Raw genomic sequence first — 21,732 nt, 5'->3', positions numbered from 1 at the left:
CGGCAGCCCGGCCACCCGCTCCCGGGGCGCCCGGGCGGCCCTGCTCTCCACGGGCAGAGTCCGCCGCATTACCTAGAAGCAGCAGGCGGTGCGTACACATGTAGCCCATCTTCTCGTTCTGGAGTTGCTTCTCGATGAGCTTGCTGCGTCTCTTCTCCGCGCGCTTCTGGGCGCGCTTCTCGATGCTTTCCTTGCGTGTTTGTCTGCGCTTCTCCGCCAGGGGAACCTTCTTGACCTTGGGGCCGACTGAGCCTCCGGACTGGGGGCTCTCAGATCCGCAGAAGCAGCCTCCGAAAGCCTGGACGAGGAAGTTGCGGAGCAAGTTGCGCCGGGGCTTTCGGCGGCGGCGGTTTCGCCTGGACAGGAACCAGCGGCGACATCCGAAGGTCCCATCGTCGGATTCGTCTCCGCTGTCGCTGCTGACCGAGATTTCATCGTCGTAGCGTTCGCAGCAGCGCTCAGACCTGCCCCGCCAGGCATACGCGCGAGGAGGCTGCGGAGTAGGCGGGTCGGCAGCCTGGATCTCGGGGCTGGGGGGTCTAAGGAAACCGATCTTGGGTCGGGCTCCGTAGTCAGGGACGGCCCGGGAGGCAGAAGCGGCCCGGGCGGCTGGGGCTGCCCGGGCGGCAGGAGCGGCTGAGGCTGCCCGGGCGGCAGGAACAGCTGGGGCTGCTCGGGCGGCAGGAGCGGCTGGGGCGGCTGGCGCTGCCCCGGCGGCAGGAGCATCCGGGGCGGCAGGGGCTGCCCCAGAGGCTGGACTATCAGGGGTGGCCGGGGCTGCCCCTTCGGCTGGAGCCTCAGGGGCTGCTCCTGCGGCTGGAGAGGCAGGGACGGAAGGGGCTGCCCCGGCGGCTGGAGAGGCAGGGGCTGCCCCGGCAGCCGGGGCTCCATCCCCGGGATCGGGGACTTTGCTTCCCTCTGCGGCAGCGGAGGCTGATCCTCCTTCCATGTCGGCTTCTTCTCCCTCGGCTGGGGGTCTCTCTCCCTCCGCCGGCTCTCTCTTAACGGGGGCTCCGGAGACCTCGATGGGCGGGCTGTCAGGCGCGACTGGGGGGCTGTCCACGTTGACGGGAGCGTCGTCGACCCCATCGGGGGCGATGCCAGCTTCGCGCTGGGGTCCGGAGATCTCCATTGGGGGGCTGTCGCCTGCGAAGTGTGGAGGAGGTCTGACAGCCTCTCGAGATGGGCTGCCGCCGCTGCCTGGGATCCAGAGGGGGGGCTCGTTCGCGGCGGGAGCGAGGAGGACCTCACTCGGGACCGCGACCGGCGCGATCTGGCTGTCGCCACTGCCGTCGATTTGTGGGAGAGCTCGGGGGAGCCCAGGAGGTGGGCTGTCGTCCCCAAAGGCTGCTCCATCAAACTCACATGGCATATCCTCCTCAGGGGGAGGGCTGCAGCCTCTTCTGAAGCCTGCGTTTGCAGGTCTGAGAGCTCGGGGCTCCTGGGGAGGAGCTCTAAAGACCCCCGCACCTGGGCCTCCTGGAGCAAGGTCTGAGACCTGCAAGAGAGGTTGGCTGCTGCCTCCCTGGGCAGGCTGCTCAAACTCAAAGGGCATAGCTTCTTCTGGCGGAGGGCTGTAGCTTCCCAGGCTTGGTATGGTCTCCCTGAAGGCTCTGGGCTCCATGATCGCTGGGCTGGAGGTCTCAAGGCCTGCACCGGCCCCAGGGGTGTCTCCAGGGTGCTCCTGGGCAGGCCAGAAGCCCCCCAAGCCGGACTGCTCGACCTCGAAGGGCATGGCTTCCTCAGGGGGTGGACTGTAGTCTCCATGGTCTCCAGCTCCGGCTTCCTTGATGGCTTGGCCGAGGCTTTGGAGGTTGGGCCGGGAGACTTCTGGGGGTCCACTGGCCTCGCCTTCAGTCTTGATGGGGATGGGCTCGCTGTGAGGCGGTTCGGTCTCCATCTCTTCGGCTGTGCCAGTCCCAGCACCGGAGGCAGCTGCCCCTGGGGCCTCCAAGGGTGGTTGCTCGGGCTGCTCCCCGTGTTCAGGGGGGCTATTGCGTTGTCCTGACATATTATTGCCGTCGAGGCAGTTGCGCACGCCCATAACACGGTGGCGGCTTCTTAAAATAAACTTGGGGCCCCGTAAAACGGAGCACCCAACCGAACTAGGGTGAAAAAAATTTTTTCTAAAAAAATCAAAGTGCCAGTGAGGAAGGTCTCCAACCTCACTTTCCACCCCTCTGAGGTCTGGGGGTTCAGGGCATCAACCCCTCCACGGTGGCAGAAGCAATTCTATTGTTGCTCATTGAGTCTTGGCTCCTTCTTGGCCACTTTTTATCCTCTCAGGCTGCCCCTGGCACACACACACACACACCCCACCTTGGCCTGCCTTGTCCACTCTTATCTCTTTCTCTTAGCTCCAGGCCAGCCCCGCCTGTTTGGATCAGAGGAGCGCGCCGATTCGGTCCGAAAGTCGCTCGTAGTGCTCTTTCTCCGCCACCAGAGGACGCCGGCCGCGGTGCCAAGGTGGCTCCGGTAGCCTGCTCCCGGCGCCGGGAGCCCCGGACTTTGGGTAAGGGGTCTGATGAGCGCAGGCTTCGCAGGGACGTTTTGGCTCCTTCCAGTCCTCTCCCTGACTGATTTGGAGTCTTTCTCCTCTCTTCTCCCCTGGCCAGAGAGCTCTCTTGCGTTGAGGGACACGTGACGCAAGACGTGGGCCCCTGGCTGCTCGAGCGCAGGAGCTGAAACCCTCCCTCCCAGACCCAACAGACTCTCCTCGGGGGGAGGGGGGGACTGCAGGAGTGTTTCGTAACCCCAAATTACCCCAGAACCCCTGAGCCGCAGCCCCCCAGCCCTGGACTGCCTCCAATCTTAAAGCCTCAAGTCTGGAGCGCAAGGCTTTGGGCGCGGGGGAAGGGGGTGCAGGAGCGCGCAGGGATGCGACAGGTGGTCGTGAGCCCACCGGCGGAGCAGAAAGGAGGCGAGGGGCAAGGGGCTGCAGCGTGTGAGCACGCAGTTTGTTTTTAAAACGTGTTGGGTTACTTTCCACCGTTTAGTCGTTTCGGTAGCTTTTGTTTGCCGGCTTGCCGAGGCTGGCTCCTAAAAAACACTTAAATGTCCCCCATCCTCATCACATTCTGGGGTCTCCGCAGTAGCCAAGGGCAGCGCAGGCAGGGTTCTTTCCTGTTTATGGGGATGATGAGAAATACAGGGGGATAAGAGGGTCTCGCGCACGCATCATGGAAATTCTCTAAGCGGTACCTGCCGCGGCACGGAACGGGGGGCGCAGGACGCACACAGGGACCCCAGAGAGTGCAGGCCCCAGAGTGCTGGGGGGTCCTACCGTTCGGGGGGAAAGGTTAAATGGAATTTTACTCGAAATTTATGGCTGGTTTAGGGTGGTCTCGGAGATTGAACAACCCCGTGCGCACCGAACCCAACGATACACACCGTGCCGAGCCGGCAGCTGCAGCCGCGGCGCGCCGCTCCCTGCCTCGGGCACCGGCTGCGGGGTTGGTCGGACAGTTCCTCTAGCTTCTCTCCAGCCCCTCTCCAGCCCCGTTCTGCCCCCTTTCAGTCCCTCTCCTCTTCCTATGGTCTCCCACAGCAGCTGCTTTACTTTTCCAATGCTTGAGCCGCCACGGCGGCATTAAGTCCGGCGAGAGATCCGGCAGACGTCTGGCTGCGCTCCTGTTGCCGTAGGACATGGTGGGCTCAGAGCTGGTGGGGATACATGCCCTCATCATCTGGGTGGGTTGGGGGCGTGCATATATACTGCTTTGGGTTTGGGGTCTACAGAGGGATTTGAGCCCCGCGAAAAATTTCTGCTTGCGTTTCACGTAACACCCAGGAACGGGCATCAGTTCTGTCTCGCCAGTGGGTGACATGGACCCGTGAGCCACTTTTAGGTGCAAGGCAGCTAGGCAGGAGGGAGGTGGTCGCCTGGCCTTGGGGTGGGGAGAGGTGGCAGGACGAGCGCTGCACGGAGTGGGCTGCGGCAAGCGGCAAGCGGCGCGCACCGCCTGGATCGCTGTATCTACGAGCTGCAGGCGGGCGAACCACGTATGCACGCACGCTCCAATATTGGTAAATCGAACGCATCCCTCTTAGAACAAGGGGGCCACGGCCACAGCGCATCACTGCCCCCGCATCGACCATGCTCGCGGCCGCGCTGCGCAGAAGAAATCTGACAAAGTCGGACCCCGGGTAACGTTTGGAAGCCCCCAAAGGTGTATCGTCTCAGCTCTACGGGTCGATACCCTTTCAAGTGCCAACAAAGAACTTTGGTTCAAACTTTGGACAACTACCCCCACGCGTAAAGGCTCAGCCATTGCGGCATCCACTGAATGGGCTACCTGGGTCGCAACTGTCAACTCACTCTCCTCAGACCCCAGCACTGGGTCAGCCATTGGGCCGGGGTCACGCCAATCAAAGCTGCCTGGCGAATGAGCAGGGGGCGCCGGACCGGAAACCGGATATGAGTGGGAGGTCCAATAGGGGGCGCCGCGTTGGAACGCCCTAAGAGGTTGTGAGGCTGGGGTGGGTTGGAGCGGTCGGTGGGCGGGCGTATGGCGGCCAGGCCTGGGATGCCACGAGGCCGGTGGGCGCCGTGGGGTCACGCTTCCTGGCGCCCCAAGTCCCGAGGGCCGAAAGGCGAGGTGGGGGCTCTCGGGAGCCAGCCCTTGCTCTCGCTGATGGCGGTGGGCAAACCCACCTAACACAGGGATGCGCCGCCGGGGCGGGGCGAGGCGAGGCGAGGCGGGCCCGGAGGTAGAGGGCCCAGACCCCGAGGCGAGGGGGGCGCGCTGCCCCGATGCAGAGGAGCAGCCCCAGATGGATAAGCAGTTGAGGTCCCGGGGATGCCGAGCCCTGCCGAAGTGGAAGGTCAGTGGATGTCGGGGTTTGGAGGCCCCGGGAGGCCGTGATGGGGCCCAGAGAGACGGTCAGCCTCCGCTAGGCCCCGCGCGCAGCCCAGCTCACTCCCGCCCTTTCCCAAAGCGGCGTTCCTCCAGGGAGGGGAGCGGGGCCTCCGTTCCGCATGCCCACGAGCCTGCAGGGCCCCTTCCTCCCGCACGCCCTCTGGCATCCTGGTTGTTTGCCAGGAGAGCACATGCGTGGACGGAATACAGACCGGGCAGGGAGCAGGCCTCTCTCGTGGAGGAAAAGCCACCTAAAAATGAAAGAAGAGCCCCCCAGGTGGGGGACCTGGTTGGGGAAAATGCAGTTTCCGATGGGCCTCCTCAGAGGGAGAGACATCCAGGCTGTGAACAGAAGCAGGGGTGGGGACGGGAGACGAGGGCCTACCAGCAAACAAAGATCCAAGAGCAGCAAACTCGGCACATGGCTGGGTAAAGAGAGCAGGCCGCCTTGGCCGGCTTGGAGGAGCCGTGGGGGAGAAAGGCGAGACAAATTGGAGAGGAGCTCTCTGAGGACCGCGTGGGGTGTCGGGGCAGGCAGTTTAAGGCTATTTTGGTAGGAAATGGAGTAGGTCTGTTGGCTTGGTTTTCGTTGTTGTTCTTCCTGGTCCTGCACGTGAGGTTTGAGGTTAATTTCAGGACAGGTTGAGGCCGGGTGGAGGGTGGTGAGAACAAAGGAGCCCGTGGCTGGTCATGACCTTTAAGGCAGAGGGGACCACATGCAGTGAAGCAAGCAGGCGGGCTGAAGGAAGAGGTCCCAAAAGACCCCCAGCAACTTCTGCGCTAGGCACAAGGGGCGGGGGAGCCAACGTTTGGCACCTAGAAGATCCGATGGACAAGCACGGGATGGGGAAGTTGGGGCCAATCTGGGGAGACGCTGGCACGGTGGCAGAGCCAGTTTGGTTTTAGACCTGGCAGATGGGTGGAGATTTTTACAGTCTATTAGGAGGATGGGACTGAAGTTTAGAAGAAAAGGTGAAGACCCCACCCTCAAAATGACAGTATCCTTATCTGGATATGAAATCCCTAGAGCAGAGTAAACCTGCAAGGGGAGAGATCTACCTGGTGATACAATCTGAAACACCTGGAGCCCTGGAGAGGAAAAGGGGGGGTATGCTGCGGGAGAGACCAGTGGGGGCAGGTACACAGGGTGGGGGCAGATTGAGAATTGGTCAGCATTTCTAAATTGGATGGTGGTTTCTGACAGTTGGGGCAGGTGGTTCTGTGCTGTGGGGATTCTCCCATGCCCCCTGGCCACTACCCACTAGATGCCAGTAGCATTCCCTTGGTTGTAGCAACCAAAAATGTCTCAAGATTTTGCCAAATGTCCTCTGGGACGCAAAATCGCCCCCAACTGAAACCACTTCAGTGGGCTGAGAAAGCACCCTTAGACTTGAGTCGGAATCACCTCAATTTAAAGATGAACTAGGACCAGGAAAAAAAAAAATTCCAGCGCTTAACTCCAGCGTTCCCCTTTTTGTCCACTCTTATTTTTCTGAAGGGACTGGCTACCAGAATCTGAAAACCCCAAATCATTTGGGCAAGTGGGGGAGTCAGAGCTGAAACTCCACCGTGAGACTTGAAAGACCCCAGAAGTGTGGCCAAATGTTTGAAGAGCTGACTGTCCCGAAAGGCAGCCGGGCAGCCTGGCCCCAGGAGCTGGTATGGTAAGAGCTGAGAGTGATCAGCTGGTGGGTTGACTGGGGGCCACCTTCATGGGTGGGGCTGTCTGGCCAGGCCCCTCGGGGCTGGCCGTCTTGCTGGCTAAGACAGAAATGTGGCCTTGACCTGGATAGAGACGGCCAGGGCTGGATGGCAGTGGGCAGCTTAGCTGGGACCTAACCTCACCAAGGCCCAGTTTTTAGGATCTGTCATCCTAATTTAATAATAGCAAAGTCCCTTAGGCATAGATTTCCAGTGCTGGATGGATTTCTATCAGGGAAAGAGGTAAATATTCTACAGGAAAGAGCAAGAAGGCGGAAGGAAAGTTGGTTCATGGGTTCACACACCCATGAAGACGACGACTGAGCTGGGGTGAAGATGAAGTCCCCACGGGCGCAGCAGTGAGATGATGTGTCGGGGGGGGGTGGGGAGGGCCCTGGCCGTCGAAATCCAGGTGAAGGTTTCTTGAAAACTGTATCTATCTACTCAGCTGCGTCAAACAATGGATTTTCTGCCCTTGATCCATGAAGAAAGGAATGGGAAACGCTAGTCCTGTTTCAGTTAAATGCTGCATGTCTAAGGAAGGGCAGCCTGTTCCAACCAGATGGCCCAGGTGCCACAGGTAGCAGTCAGCTGGCTTTGTGTAAACAGGTGACCCTGAACGGGAAGAAGGTATTTCTTCACTGTTGACTCTCAACAGCCGTCAGTACCTGGGCCACCTGTAGGGACGTGACTCCCTGGGCTTCCCCAACTACGTCTTAAGGGCTGTAGTGATGCTTCCACGCCAGCACACATCAGACCCAGCCAGCCGTCGTCAGGGGACTTAGGCCTGGGGATTCTCACTCCCTGCCAAAGGCACGGGCCCGGCCAGATTGTAAGGAGCTGCCCGCCTGTCAGCTTGCTTTCTTAGTTCATCCCTGTATGCAAGAAAGAGAAAGCAAGTGCAAGAGGCTCTGAGAGGGAGGGAGCCAGGCCAGAAAAAAGGGACGGAAACCAGGGAAACCAGGATACCATCCTCCCTGGGTGGTGGCACCTCTGGGGGCGGGGGAGGCTGGCCTGGGGGCAGTTTGCAGAAGAGCCTTCTCTGCAGCCCCCGTGTGCCACTGCTTGTCAGTGGGTTACTTTCAAATGAGGACAGTCAGTGCGCCCGTTGTGAGGAAAAGGCAAAAGCAGGGAGAGGAGGGCCCAGGAAAGAGAATTCTGGCAATGATGACGTTTCTCATCCCCCCCCACAACTGTTTTCTGAGTGCTGATGGAGGAGCAATAAGATTCTGAAGCTGTTCAATTAATTACTGTTCAATTAGGACTTGCGCGCCTGGGTTTCCCCTTCCAGCATCTCCTCCACCAGCCTCTGGGCGGGGTGGCGGGGGGTGCAGGCGGCAGCAGCCTACCGCTGTCTGCAGCAGGGTCTGCGCGACCAGGCTCTTTCACGCAAATGCCAACGGCCGGGAAAACACCTCACAGGGCTGAGGGTTAGGAGGGCAGGCAGGGCTGATGGTAAAAGACAGTGGCAACCAGACAGGAAGAGCCTTGACCTGCTCCGATGAAAGGGCTCCGGCTGGAGCCCCAGAGGCCAAGGGTTTCCACCACGAATTCAGCACCCCACCCCACCCCCGCCCCCGTTCAGCTCACTGGCTGTCCTGGGTGGCCCTCATCCTGCAAGCGCTGCTCAGGTCTGCTGCAGCCAGACACCAGACTGCGTCTGACCACCGGTGATTGTACGGTGGGTCCAGACATCTCTCGGCACCTGGCTGATGATGCAGCAGAGAACTGCAAGGGCCAGTCCAGAGAAGAACAGTGCCCCCTGGGAAGGGGACTGGCGGGGGAGGGGGGTAGAGTGGGGAGGGGGGCTGGGGCGGCAGGAGGGAGTCCCGGAAGATAAATTTGGCTTTAGTGGAGGCTCTGTTTACAATTTCGGTAATTCGCGGTGGAAATTCCAGGCACCCTGGGGGCTTCTTGGCAACTTGATTTGAATTTAAGGGGAATGGTCTATTTCACCTTCGTGCACAGCCTCAATTACCCAGAGCGAATTTTCATAATGAAATCTAATTGAGACGGCAACATAAGCCAGGGCACTCAGAAGCCAGCTCTTGCCTGGGGCGGAGGTAGGGGGTGGAGTGGAGGTGGGGACTTGGCTTCCTCATCTGGGGGCAGTCCTTGGCTCTGTGCCCCTCTCACCCCTCAAGTCTGGGATTCGGGACTGTCCTTGAACCGGATTCCAAGACTTAGAATTCGAAATATATAAAGCAAGATTGCCTGGCTTTTAAATCTTTGGTTGAAACAGTTGAGATATGGGTATGTCAGCTCTGCTGCACCTGTGAAATTGAAACGTCTGGGCCAGGCCTGTAAGAGACTCTCAGAGGAAAGCGACATTAGGGGCGACTAATCTGAGGTCCCCATTAGTGGCCGTCCACCGCCATCCTTGGCTGGGAAAACGCTCTTCCTAAAGCTGAGCTGCCCCTGCTGCCACCAGATATCAAAGACGGCCGGGGAGGCTCCCCTGAGGCTGTTCTCCCCAGCTCTCCTTGCTCCTCCAGCCTCGCGTCTAGAGGCACTTGGCTCTGGTCAGGTGTTTCCACCCCGACATCTGTCTGTCTTCCCCGTGATCCCCCCACACCTTATTTTCCGTCTGTCATCCTCACATTGCCCCCCATGTAACAGCCACTGTCTACCCTCTCTCCGGGAAGCCTGGTCTTCCTCTGGCCTTTCTGATGGCAGGTTCCCCCCAACCCCATTAACCCGCAACTGCTCACCCTAAAATAAGCCCATGGGATAGAAACAGGCCACGTCCACATGGGAGGCTAGGAAGGCAGCCTCCCAGTTCTCCCCAGGAACAGGGGGTTGGGGGGGGTGCCATGGCACCTGCTCCTCTCCGATGTCCCCGCCTCTCCTGGCTGAGAGCTGTCAAGAGGGGATGGTGGCCCCGCACTGCACTCTTGGCCTTGGGAGGACTAAGTCCCTAGACCGTGTGCTCTGACCTCTCGGCCATGTGAATTACCTGGGCCCTAGCACCAGCGTGGCTACCAGAGAGGGGTTTGAGGGAAAAAATGACATCTTAGAAAAGAGAAAACAAACATCAGTTTTAAAAAAGTCACTATATATATATATATATATATATATATATAGCCTTGTAATATGTAGCCCCCCAAAGGTTCAAATAGAAAACAAAAATGAGATGGTAAATCATCTGACATAAAAGTTTTGTTTTTGTTTTTTAAGGGAAAAAAAGTTTTCTTTATTTCATGGCTTCGCAACAGAAGCAAAATTGGTTTGTAAGGAGTGTGGGGGGGGAAATCTTAGCTGTTAGCAGGTCCCTCAGTAGAGAAACAGGTACACAGTATGCTGCCCTATCTGTGACATCACCATTGCATGGGAGGGACCGATTAAGAAAAAAATGCCTGAAGAAGCTCCTGGGAGGGAGTGATGACGGAAAAACAAAACCCAGTTGATCCTAACTGCAGCCTCTGAGCCGTTTTTTCAGGTCTAACCTAATCAGGACACTTAAATAATACAGTCAACACCTGTGGTCAGCTAAGCAGCCAGCGGGGCTATCAGTCTGCTCTCCCCCAAAGCCGCCGGCAGCGGCATCTCTAGCTGCAGCGCAGGGCCAGGCTGGCTCTGCATTGAGATCCGGGAGAGGAGGTGGGGAAACAGCACACCTAAGACAAACACCACTTATCTGCTGTTAAGAATGCCATTTCTCCCCTCGAGTTAGTAATAGGATACAGCGGAATTCTCTATTCTCTAACCTGCCTTCTTATTTATTTATGTATTTACTTATTACTAACTTGCCTCTAAACCATTTTTGTCCCCAAGTCAAAACCAGATTTGAGAAAATCAAATTAGAGCAACGCAAAACAGATTTCTTCATAACTGGTGCTTTTATTTTATCAACGTTTAAAAATCTAGGGGGGGCTCCATTAGCATTAAAGTCATTAATAGAGTCAGATTGGGCAGCTCTGGGCTTCTGGAGCGACTCAACCTGCAGGGATTTGCAGCAGAGAGTGATGCTGGGACCATCTCTTCAGCTGCTTCATTTTCCACGTGAAGAAACTGAGACCGAGGGCACTGGGCCTGACCCTTAGCTCCTGACCCCCATTCCTGGGGGGTCAGGAGTTAGAAAACAGCATCATAAATGTCAGACCCCGAAGGGTAGGACAAAGAATCCCACCCCTCATTCTGGAACCTGGGGATTGAAGATGTAATTTGAGAGTCTCACCCCCTCTGGTTGGGCAGTTTTTAAGAGATAGACGGGCAGCACTTCAGCTGGCATATGACATCACTCCCTCTGGAAGCTTCATCTGATTCTAGTCATTTGTTTTTTGTTAATAGGTAACCTTTCTGTTCTGAGACCTATTTTTCCAAACACCATGCTTTCTGCTCCGTTTCCTCTCAATAGCTTCCCTTTGCATGAAGAGCAATGATAATACAGACAAGTAAAATCTAGGCAGGTTGTTGTTGTTATTATTATTATTATTAGAAACCTTTTTTTACCAACACTGAAATTTCAGCTTTCTTCCGCAGTAAAACCTATCACAGCTGCTAAAAATGAGGGCTAAAGAGTAAAGGATTGTAAGCAATTGTGGGGGGGGGGATTTCTAGTACCTTAAAGAGCCATCATCTTAAAACAATTCCAAGCTTGAAAATTCCCAATCCTTGAATTGATAAACATAAATTAAAAGTTTTGTTTGTCAAACCCATGCCAGATTGTTGACACCACACCATGTTTGCTGCAAGATTTTCAGCGCAAAATTAAAAGTGCCCTTTTGTCCAAGAAAAAGCAAATTTCTATTAAGCCAAGTGAGAAATGTGGCAAAGTCGGGAATACTGGCACATACAATTTAACTAGCTTTATTCTCCTCCTCTTCCTCTTTCTCTCTCCATTTGAAACATTGTAACTGGCTGTTAATTCACCTCTGTGGTCAACAGTAGGGTCTGCTTTTTTGGAGACGATTGCCTAAATTGCAGGAGCAAGTTAAGCCCATTCAAATGCTAACTCCCCAGTGCTCCTGGGAGAGACAAAGGACTAGTAGGAAGACTAGCGAGTTGGGAATGCTGGGGAACTTGCCAGAGATGCCTCTGGAAAAGGCAACTAACCACCTAGGGCTTGGGTGAAAGGAGTTGCTGCTGCTGCTGCTGTTGTTGTTGTGACTTGCAGGGTCTGTGGGGCAAAATCCCCTCTCCCAGGGTGGGTCCCAGGCACTCTAGGGGTTTGGTATATTCCTCAGTGGTTTTGTAAGCTCCCTGGGGACTCTGGCACCCTGCAACCAGGAGGGAGGGAGAGAGGTGGGGGAGGGCCGCTGAGTGGGGGAGGGCGTGTGTGGGTAACAGGTTTTTAGTATCCGGTAGTTTGTGGAGGAGTGTCTGAAAGATGGCCAACTGTGCGTTCCTAGACGGGGGACCCTCCCGCCGACAACTAACCTGGTATATTGCTTAGTTAAGAAAGCCAGCTCCGCCATACGCAAGCCTCTGTTTAAAGAAACAGCCCAGGACTGGGGCGCCGCGAGCTGCGGGCTGGGCACTGAGGACTTTCTTAAAGACTTGTTTATTCATCCTGCTACAAGGCAACATGCTAATTTCTCTAATACAACGCCGCCGAGCCCTGCAGGGAAACTGTCTCTTCCCCCCCCCCCCCCCCCCGCCTGCGAGGGCAGCCCCCACACTGAAAAGCACGCCGAAAAGCACGCCGGTAATGCCAACGGCCCCCTGGCTGCTTTTGCCTGTTCACCCCCCCCGGGGGGGGGCATTTTCCTGGGTGACCTCAGTCTGCTAAGACATCACCAGAGAAAAAGCCAGAACATTTATATGCCACGGACGGGAGCACAGCATCGCTGTTTTGACACTAAGTAGAAATGTCGGCTTCGGGGAGCCAAAGCTTAAGGCAGGGTGCCGCTTTTGAGCCAAAGACCCCGCACGCCGGACCCTTTGACCAGTCCCCCGCAGGCTCCAGAGCTCTGGACACATCCGCCTCTGCCCAGGGAAGCCCCCTTCCCGGCATTTACCGGCCAACACCAGAACCGCATCCAACAGTCGTTAGTCAGCGCCGCAGCCCAGCATAACTTAAGTTCCGGGACGCCGCCACGCCTCTCCTAGCTGACCTGGAAGGAAGACCCTTTAACCTGTGTTCCTTCTGGCGACTAAGAACCTGACCCGTCTTTTCAGGTCTCAAAACGCTTCACTTTACCCCGCAAACATTCTCATCAGAAGAGCTCAAACCGTGGCAAAAACGAGACGCGCGCGCATCACCAAAAGATCAATTTCCAAGTCGGGTGAGGTTTTGTGCATACATTTCACTAATCGGTCTTCTCCCCCAGGATTGGCGAGAAAGGCACACTATGCGCACCGAAGATGCGTTACCAGATTGCGGCCGCGTTTGTGCTCCCAACGCCGGGGCAGTTTCACCTCCAGGTCACAGATTCCAAACTTAGCTCCACGGGAGCCCAGCTGAAAATGGCCGGTGTGCGCCGCCTCCCTTCCCCTCCCCGAGGCTGCCGAAGGCACCGGCCCCTGCCCGCTCTCAACGGCGCCGAAGGACCTGCGTCGGCTCCGGCACCTTTGCCCGAGCTCGGCCGGTGCGGCTCTCTTTCGGGACGCGTCGTAGGGCTTCCCTGAAGATAGACGCGACTCCCTCTCCATCCCGTTCCTTGTTCCGCTTTACCTTTCCGCTAGCAATCACCTCGCTGACCTCTTAGCCCCTCTCTCACATCCTCAGGCTCTCGCGCAAACAGCCCGGGACCCTCTCCGGACAAGCTGCACTCAGCCCCGCCGCCAGACCAGCTGCGCCAAAAGGTTGGCGATGCCCCGACGGGACCAAGTCCGCGCTGCCGACCCCGGTAGCCCGTTGGGCACCTCCCAAGACTCCGGTACCTCCTCTGCTTGCCTTCCAAGCACGGGTGACTCACGGAGAGCCGCCGGCCGGCTCGGAGAGGTTCGCTCTGGGGCGCGCGGGCAGGTGCGCACGGCTCTTTGCCACGGTCTCTGGCCCGGCGAGCGCCCGGAAACAGGCGGTGGCGGCCAAGACTGGCTCACAGCCGCGGGGGACACTGGCGCCGAGGTCCCGCGGCCCCAAATTGGCAGCCACTGGACCTGGGCTCCAGGCTCCGGGCGTCCTAAGCCCTTGCGCGCGCGCCTTTCCCCGGAGCCAGCGGTCTCCGGAGTTCTCGCCCAATGCCAATCTGGTTACTTTTCTCGCATTGCAACAGTGTCGCTGCAGCGCGGCGGCTCTCACTTTCGGAAAGTTGGTGCGGGCACCTCCGAACCACGTTTCTGGCACCCGCCAAGGCCAACTGGTTTGAAACCAATTTCTCTAGGAGGGAAGAAAGGGAAGAAAGCGCGTAAAACGAGTGACTTACCCTTGTCTTTTGGGCGTGCAGCTCGAAACCTGGGGCGCACCCGGGGTCCAGTCGCGCGTCTTGGACACCAGCTCGGAGACCTCAGGCTGTCTCCAGCGGGGCGCAAGGAGCGCGCCCCGCGGTCCGACAAGCCTTGGGCCACCTGGGCGCCCGCCGGCGCCCTGGGGGAGATTTGGGGAGCCCTTCCCAACTCACCCCGGCCCCCAGCCTCCCGGGCTGGCTAGCTGAGCCCACTCTCTTCCCACCTTCCTTCCAACCTGCCTTTCCTTCTCCCTCCCTCCTTCCCGCCGTTCCCGCTCCCGCACCGACCCCAGACTCCCCAGTTTAGCCGTGGGCAACCAACCTGGGTCAAAGAAAACAAGGAGAATCTGGGGCGCGTCCTCCATTAGTGACGCCGGATGGGGATGGGTCCCCTCTTGGAAGGGGACTCCGGGGACGGGTCGCGGCGGGTGGGCTTCTTTGGCTTGCAGCGGCGCTGCTGCTTCTTCTCCTCTGCCTTTGGCTCCTCAGACTCTTCGGGGCCCCTCGGATCCTTGTCCTCGGGCTCAGGCTTGGGCTCCTCCCCTTCCCGGGGGCTCTCAGACTCCTGAGTGCTGGGCTGCGCACGACTCGGGGAGGCGTCGGGGCTCTGCAACCTCAGAGCGTTGAGACGCTCGGTGAGAGATTGGGCGAAGCTGGGGCGCTTGGGCAGCACGGGGCCACGCTCGTCCTCGGGCTCGGTCTCGGGCTCGGTCTCGGGCTCAGTGGTGGGGGCGGTCTCAGGCTCGGTCTCGGAGTCGGTCTCGGACTCGATTTCGGACTCGGTCTCGGTCTCAGACTCGTAGTCGAACTCTTCCTCGTACTCTAGGCACTCGGGGAGGGAGAGTTCGAGGTCTGCCTCCTCCTGCTCCTGGTCGGATTCAGGGGGCTGGGGGAATACCGGGGCGGCGGAGCGATGATGGGCGTTAAGGAAGCTCCGGCGCTGGGCAGCCGCGCGCTGCTGGGCGCGGGCGCTGGAGGTGGCAAGGGCGCGGAGGAGCGCGATGGAGCAGGAGAGCCAGAGGAGCGCGGTGGCTGCCCGGCGGCCTATGGGTGGGCACAGATCGCTGTAAGTGTGGCGAGCTCGGCGCCCCTGCTGAGCTCGGGACCTGCGATCCATTCTCACGCACACACGGCGAAGCCGACCCACCCTCTGGCTCTGCAGAGAGCAGCTCCGAAGCGCGTCGGCTGCTGGAGCCGACAAAGGTGCTCCTTGCGAGGTAAGAAGCCGGGTCCGGAGGTCCCAGCCCCACCTCGGCGGGAGGAGAAAAAAAGGAAGCCCCTACCTTCCTAACCTCTCAACTTTCTAAAGCTCCGCGCCTCTGCTGGCCTCTGAGCAAAAAGGAGGGATGGGAGAAGGGAAGAAAAAGTCAGTCTCCTCCGGGGCTCCTCTCTCTCAGTCTTAGACTCCGCAGCCTAAGACTCAGGAGAGGTGCCTCCGCTGGTCCTCTCGCCTGGGAGAGGAAAGAGGAGACTGAGGCGAGGAGTGTCGGGCGGAGAGGTTCTGCAAAGTTGCGCGCCCGGACTTCAGCCGGGCATGTGCAGTAAGGAGGCGGGGGCGTCTCCCGCGAGCTGCGCGGCGGCGCCGAGCCTGAGGCGCAGACTCTCGTGGGCCGGCAGGTGGCAGGAGGGAACCTTGTATGAGAGGATCTGGGCCGTGCGAGGGGCGGGGGGCCTGGCAGGGGCCAAGGAGCTCAGGAGCGCGTGAGCTAGCCACAGGTTAGAGTACTTGCGCAGCTGGGCCGGGGTTCTCCGTGGGCTCCAGACCCCTCCCCAGCTTCTCCTGGGTTCTTGATGAAATGATCCAAGCCCAAAGCGGCAAAAAAGCAGATGGCGCAACTGCAGATATTCAGGAGGAACGAGCGTCTGTATTAAAGATGCGGTTCCGGGCTTTTTCCAAGGGCTTAATAGTTTAAAGATGGTAACCCCAGGCAATCGTTAATCGTGAAACCACCTTTGGCAGATCTGGTATAGTGACTGTAACCTGAGAAGGTTCCAGAAAAAACCACCCCCCCCCCCCGCCCCCGGCGGTCCCAAGCGGCTCATTGCCTCAGGGGTAAAAAGCGCCTTCCTTTAGAAGGGGCCCTACGGAGGTGGGTGGTGACCCCCAAACCCATTGGTGGACCACCTGGAGCTCTAGCCGGGAACTCGTGCTGAAGGACTCAGCTAGCTAGAACCGCTAGTTAAGGGGAGTCTTTCCGTGGGTGCACGCAATTTTCCGCCCCTTGGGGGCGCTCCAGGGTGATCCGCTATCAAGGAGACCTCGCTGTCGGCTCAAAGCTCTTTCCATAAAGATTTTCAGCGAGTTTAGTTCGTTCAACAAATATTGAGTACCTAGGACATGCCAAGCTCTGTTCTAAGTGCCGGAGGTAGAGTGGGAAGAAGAGAAAGGAGAGGCTATTTAGGATGTATGTGCGATTAATGAGAGCATGAAACCCGTCTCCCTCCTTACCCACCATGGCCGTTAATCCCGCCTGCATTCTACGGGAGAATATTATTGGATCGACCTGGGCATTAGGGTTAGGGGACAGCTAGGCACCCCCAGATCACGTGTTGAACCCCTAAGGAAGCTGGTAACCTCTTTCTCAGCCCTGGACAAGCAAGTGAGCTCTGTGTCCTGCAGGGGGGATCCCTGGAGGGTCCGTGTGCAGGAAAGGATGGAGCTCAGGCAGTGTGGGGATTCCAGCTGTTCTGGGTCGTGCATGCTCTCCTGGTTAAAATGCGGCGTGTCCCTTTTGGTGACAAGTCCCCAGGTGAAACCATCTTCCTGGAATCCATGGAGGTATCAACGAGGCTTCACAGGTGGGACAGGTAGGTTTGGGTTTTCTTGTCTGTTGATTCAAGGTGGGGGCACTTGGAGAAGCATGATGTTTTACCGTTCTGCGTTCCCTTCCGGGGTGGGCCCCCAGGCGTCCCTTCCTGGGGCTGCTTCCTGGTGCCCAACGCATCCTGCACCCACAGCTGTTCCTCAGCATGGCGGGACTCGCCCGCAGGCCTTTCAGCACCAGGCCTGCCTTAAAGCTGTCAAGCCCAGAGTTAAGACCTTATTAAGGTTCTCGCAGCTGTTTTTGATGGGCTGAGGTTTTGTTTCTGTGTCCTGGCCGTGGATGGTCTGGAATGTTCCTGACCTGGCTTCTTGGCTGTGTCTGTCTTGCATCTTGTATTCTTCGAGTTAGTTCGTAGCATTAAAATGCTGATTGGTCTAATAAAGTGGCATTGATTTGGCAAACCTCTTAAATGCACAAATGCCTGATTTCTAGTTGTTTCTCCCTCCTTAACATTTTCTAGAGAGACGGAGAGGGTTTTATTAGCACAAGTGCCTGGATGGCTACAGTCATTGCCTGGCTCTTACTGCGGGACCCAGGACCTTCAGAGCAGTAGGTCTCAAATCCTGATCTCTTAGCCTCAGCCGAGGGGGTGCGTGTGTAATGGTTCTGCTCTCACGGATCCTGTGTTTCTTTCAATGGCGCAGCTCCACCGACAGTGTGTGGAGCATAAAGACATCATTCAAGTGATTTTTAGGGCTCATCGGGAAATAGCAGGAATATGTGGGTGCTGCTGAATGCCCTTTCAGTGGAGACAAATGCCAGCTGTCAGCAACGAGGGGGATCCTGATTCTTTAGGGTACGGAAGAAAGAACTTCATTTTTCAGGAGTGCTTTACGGCTGTGACGGAGATGGCGGCCCAGAGCTGATCCGCTCATACAGATACACCGCGATTGCCTGCATTATTAAAAAAATGTGCATTACATAATACATATTTTTGGACTAGATTCTGCATTAGTAAGGCACTTGCTTTGCAGGATGCATGCTCATCAGCAAATGAACATTTAATAAAGCACTGTGTTTAGAGCCCGGTCATGTATAGTTACAGATATATCCTGGTGTACGCTGGACGTTGGACGCAGGCTCCGGGGGCAGGAGGACTGCGCTGAAACACTGTCCCATCTTGCACTTAGTGCCATGGCCGCACGCGCGCGGCTCTGTGCAGAAAACGCTCTTTAAAACGCATCCCGGGCGTGACTTTCGAAGCGCTGGCTGCTCAGGGAATTCCAAAAAGGAGCACGTGGGGGTGGACGCCCTCGGGTTGTGAGCGGGCGGAGGAGCCAGGGGCTCTGTGGGTCTGCGGTAAACAAAGCGTGGACCCCGATCTCCTGTGGCCCCGCCGGGTGGGGGAGGGGGCTCCTCCACCAGCTGCGCCGGCACCTGCCGTTCCCAGTTCCTTAAGGTTCTGATTGGGATAAATTGTGAAGAATCCTGCCTTCAGCCCTGAAAGGATTGTCCTGTGGAAGAGGCATGAGGATGTATTTTATTTTATGTGGCTCGAGGGGGCCACAGTAGAACCCCTGGGAGGCAGTTACAACGGGTGGGGTTCGGCTCAGCCCCAGGAAGCGTTTTTCTGACAGGCAGGCCGCTGTGCTGGAGCGGCTGTCACTGGCGGCGTCCCCTCAAAGGACAGATGACCACGTGTTGGGGATGTTTTGCGTGGGACTCTCGAGCTGGGTGGGATTGGAACTCCACGCCCCCCAGGTTCTTTTCGAGTCGGATGCTGTGTCCATCCGGGGCCCTGGAGGGGGCCGCGTGCTCCTCTGACTCTGCTTCTGTCTCGGAAGCGTTTGAAAGTGCCATTGGCTCAGCGGCAGGAAGGAATGTTTGGGTAGCGGTTTCAGGACACGAGCAAACAGCTCCGTGCGAGGGAGCCAGTGGCCGGCGGCGACGGAGCCTTTGTAACTGGCCCAGGGCTCTGCAGCTTGCTGGCTGAAGCGAAGAAATTAGTCAAGTCTGTCTATTAATGATATCGGGGCTCTTTGCTTCCCTTCCCTGAGCTGTCTGGGAAATTTAAAATGAAATTGGTTATTTAGCAATCACACACTGTCACTTCGGGGACCAAGACCCCCTTCCAGGCATCGTGGGGAGATGGAGGCAATGGAGAAGTGACCGACCCGCCGTCCCACAGCGGGTGGCTCGATGTGAAATGCCCCAACTGGTACAGAGCGGACTGCCGGTGGGCCCCGAGCAGAGAAGCAGCAGTGGTACCCTCGCGGGGAGAGGGCATCTGGTGGTTTTCTGAAAGAGGTGGGTTTTCACCCAGCCTGATGCTGAAGCTCACTGCAGACCGCTCGTTAGGGAGCTGTTCCCGCGCACCTACTGTGTGCAAAGCCCTGCTCTGGTCCCTCTAAGGGAGCCGGAACTCATGTGAGCTCTCCGAAGGATGGCCAGGCTATTGTCTCGGGTCCCTTCGACACCAAGATGTTTTCCAGGATGAGGTAGAAGACGGGTTCTGCTCTGCCAGGCGGGTGGGCACAGCCCTCTTGAGCTTAGTTTTTGGACAATCGTTGGAAAAGATTACTTTTGGAGATGGAGAGCTTTTCAAACTTTCCTTTGGGTAGAAATGAATTCAGGGAGTCTCAAGTGCTCCCCACTCCTCGCTGTGGCAATCAGCCGGAAAGGCTCAACCCTGCTGAGAATTTGGCGTCCGCGCCCTCCCCCAGCCCCCGCAAAGCGCTCTGGGTGCAGTACACAAGCATTTGGCTCATTTCTCAGGCCATGCTGGGATCCTCTGGCTCCCACCAGCAGGCCTAAGCTCCTCATTTTGTGCCTAAGCTCCTCATTTTGTGATTTTGGGGACGTGCCATCCAGAGCCAGGAGCAAACAGCAGGAGGAATAACCATCTTTCTGGCATGACTGGGCTCTCTCCAGGCCCCTGTCGGGAGTGCAGCGCTCTGTGCCCTTCATCCTGAAAGGGAGGCCGTGTTAGGAGTGAACCCCTCTTCTGCCTGGAGCTGCCGGGCGCGCCTCTCCCCTGGCTCTGGGCTCTGTCGAGGTTCTCCCGCCATCCCACGTCCACCTGCCTGCCTGCCGCTTTTGCCACGAGAGGGGCAGTGGGAAGCCCCCGTGCAGGCTGAGTGCAGGCCTGGGCCTTCGGGTCCTCCTCGTGCCAGCGCTGCCCTTCCTCAGCCCCACCCTGGCACTCTGGGTCACATTCTGGACCCTGGCCATGGGCCTGGCTTGTCCTGGAGAAATGGGGAGACGCCAGTGTCTGAAGCTGCCTGCAGCCAAGGTGGGCTGTTCTCCGGCACCCCCTCCACCCTGCAGCCCCCACGTAGCTGGTGGGCTGTGGCGGGAGCACTGCTGATGGCCCTGGCCCACTCGGCTGTCCGGCGCATCCCCGGGTGCCTGGCCTCAATTCTGTCCAGCTCGCCTGCTCGTCCCACCTTGCTGCCCTCCAGCCGCCAGCACTGAATGAGAGCCTCCAAGTTGTTTTTCTCTGCTCTGCTGAGGGGCTGACTCACCCTCCAGACTCGGCGGGGGGCAGCTCAGCGCGAGTCCGGACAGAGGGTCTCGCCCGTGTCATGGTTCCGGCGGGCGCTCAGCCATCCTTTCAGCTCAGGCCCTTCACGGGATGATCAGACCAATTTCACACGTCCAGTCACCGAGGCTCGGGGAGATGGAGACGGTTCCTGTATGTGCAGAGCCAAGGGCGGGATTGCGGCAATTATCTGCAGGCAAATGACTCTGGGCTCTGTAATCAGTTCGCCCGGATAATGGGGACTCAGCCTCTCACGGCCGCTCTGCTTCGGGCTGAAGAGGGTGCTGAGGTATTTGTTTGTTATTTGCACTCAGCCTGGTTTTTCCAAGAAGCAGGCAGGGAAGGGCCCACCTGCCCGCACAGGGGTGAGGGGCTGTGGCCCCCGCCAGCCAGGCAAGGGGTTGTGGGGGCTCTGGGCCAGTCCACAGGCAGCTTGCTGCCTGCTTCCGGCGGCAGCCCCCGACTCCTCCTCTTCCCCCCTGAGCATCGGGGCCCCGAGATGTTGGGCCAGATGACGGACAGGTTGACAACAGTGCCAGGATGATCCGGGTCCCGGCAGCCCCAGGTCAGACACACACATCCCAAGGTAAAGAAAATGTTGGAGTTCCTGCCATGGTGCAACGGGGTAAGACCCGACTGCAGTCGCTCAGGTCACTGTGGAGGCGCGGGTTTGATCCCCTGCCCAGCACAGTGGGTTAAGGATCTGGTATTGCTGTACCTGTGGTTTGGATTCAGCCTCTGGCCCAGGAACTTCTATATGGTGCAGGTGTGGCCTTAAAAAAAGAAACACACACACAAAACAGAAAAAAACCCCCAAAAACCCCATGAAATTAGAATAAAAGAACAAGTCTTTTCAAATCAGAAATGAAAACTCATCTTTTTTTCTTTTTTCTGTGGGCTGCACCTGTGTGTGGCGTATGCGATTTCCCAGGCTAGAGGTCAGTCAGATCGGAGCTGCCGGCCTGCACCACAGCCACGGCAGCTCCAGATCCTTAACTACTAAGTGAGACTGGGGACCAGACCTGCGTCCTGTGGGTACCAGCCAGTTTTTTAACCTGCTGAGCCACAAGGGGAACTCTTGGAAAACTCATTCTAAGTTGGTCATGACCTCTGGCCTGCCATCTGGTTTGGGATTTTTTCTGGTTTTTTTGGCCAAAAGTCATTGTAAATTGGGAGCCTTTCCCTTTGCGGGTCTAGAAATTCCTTCCCTCCCAGCACTTCACTGCTCAGAAAAGACGGAAGACCAAGAAAGACTTTTGTTTTTCCAAATCACAGAGGTCTGACGGGTTTGCAGCAAATGAGGCCTTGAGAACAATCCATGTGGTTAGGAAGCCAAGCCTGGCAGGAGATCTGCGTGGGCCTCCAGGTGGGCCTCGGGGAGGGGGGGGAGACCCGGGGCCCTGACGAGGGAGCCGGGAAGATTCTTTGGCACCAGCTGCCAGCGCCTCCCTCCCCTCACGCTGGCGCTCAACCCAAGAGCAAGGGGAATCTGATTCCAAACGGTGCTGTGGATGCTGAGCAGCTGGGGGCTGGAG

At 57.8% G+C, this 21,732-nt stretch overlaps 2 protein-coding genes across 14 annotated transcripts in view; one reads left to right on the top strand and one right to left on the bottom strand.

Moving 5' to 3' along the window:
• Positions 1-21,732, bottom strand: part of GNAS (GNAS complex locus) — a 78,956-nt gene that overhangs the window by 52,177 nt on the left and 5,047 nt on the right. For 6 of the 12 annotated variants that reach the window (XR_014831681.1, XM_021077151.2, XM_021077152.2 and 3 more), the window contains exon 1: positions 73-2,578. Coding sequence is in view for 9 of the 12 variants with exons in the window: in XM_021077151.2 (XP_020932810.1) it covers positions 73-2,044 (1,972 nt within the window). In the remaining 3 variants the exon portion in view is untranslated. 12 annotated transcript variants of the gene reach the window in all.
• Positions 4,446-21,732, top strand: part of LOC146395408 (uncharacterized) — a 104,665-nt gene continuing 87,378 nt past the window's right edge. The window contains exons 1-2 of one of the 2 annotated variants that reach the window (XM_085003141.1): positions 4,446-4,824; positions 6,358-6,518. The gene's annotated coding sequence lies outside the window, so the exon portion shown is untranslated. Of the gene's footprint in view, positions 4,825-6,357; positions 6,524-21,732 lie in introns of both variants that reach the window. The other variant, XM_085003140.1, reaches the window with a different exon arrangement.

This window comes from Sus scrofa, chromosome 17 (assembly GCF_054392235.1).
Source record: "Sus scrofa isolate SSC_HxYL_T2T_F1_AM1 chromosome 17, Sscrofa_HxYL_maternal_Yorkshire_Landrace_v2.0, whole genome shotgun sequence".
In the NCBI taxonomy this organism is placed as follows: domain Eukaryota; kingdom Metazoa; phylum Chordata; class Mammalia; order Artiodactyla; family Suidae; genus Sus; species Sus scrofa.
Note: the sequence above shows the minus strand (reverse complement) of the source record. Positions and strands in the feature narration are given on the sequence as shown.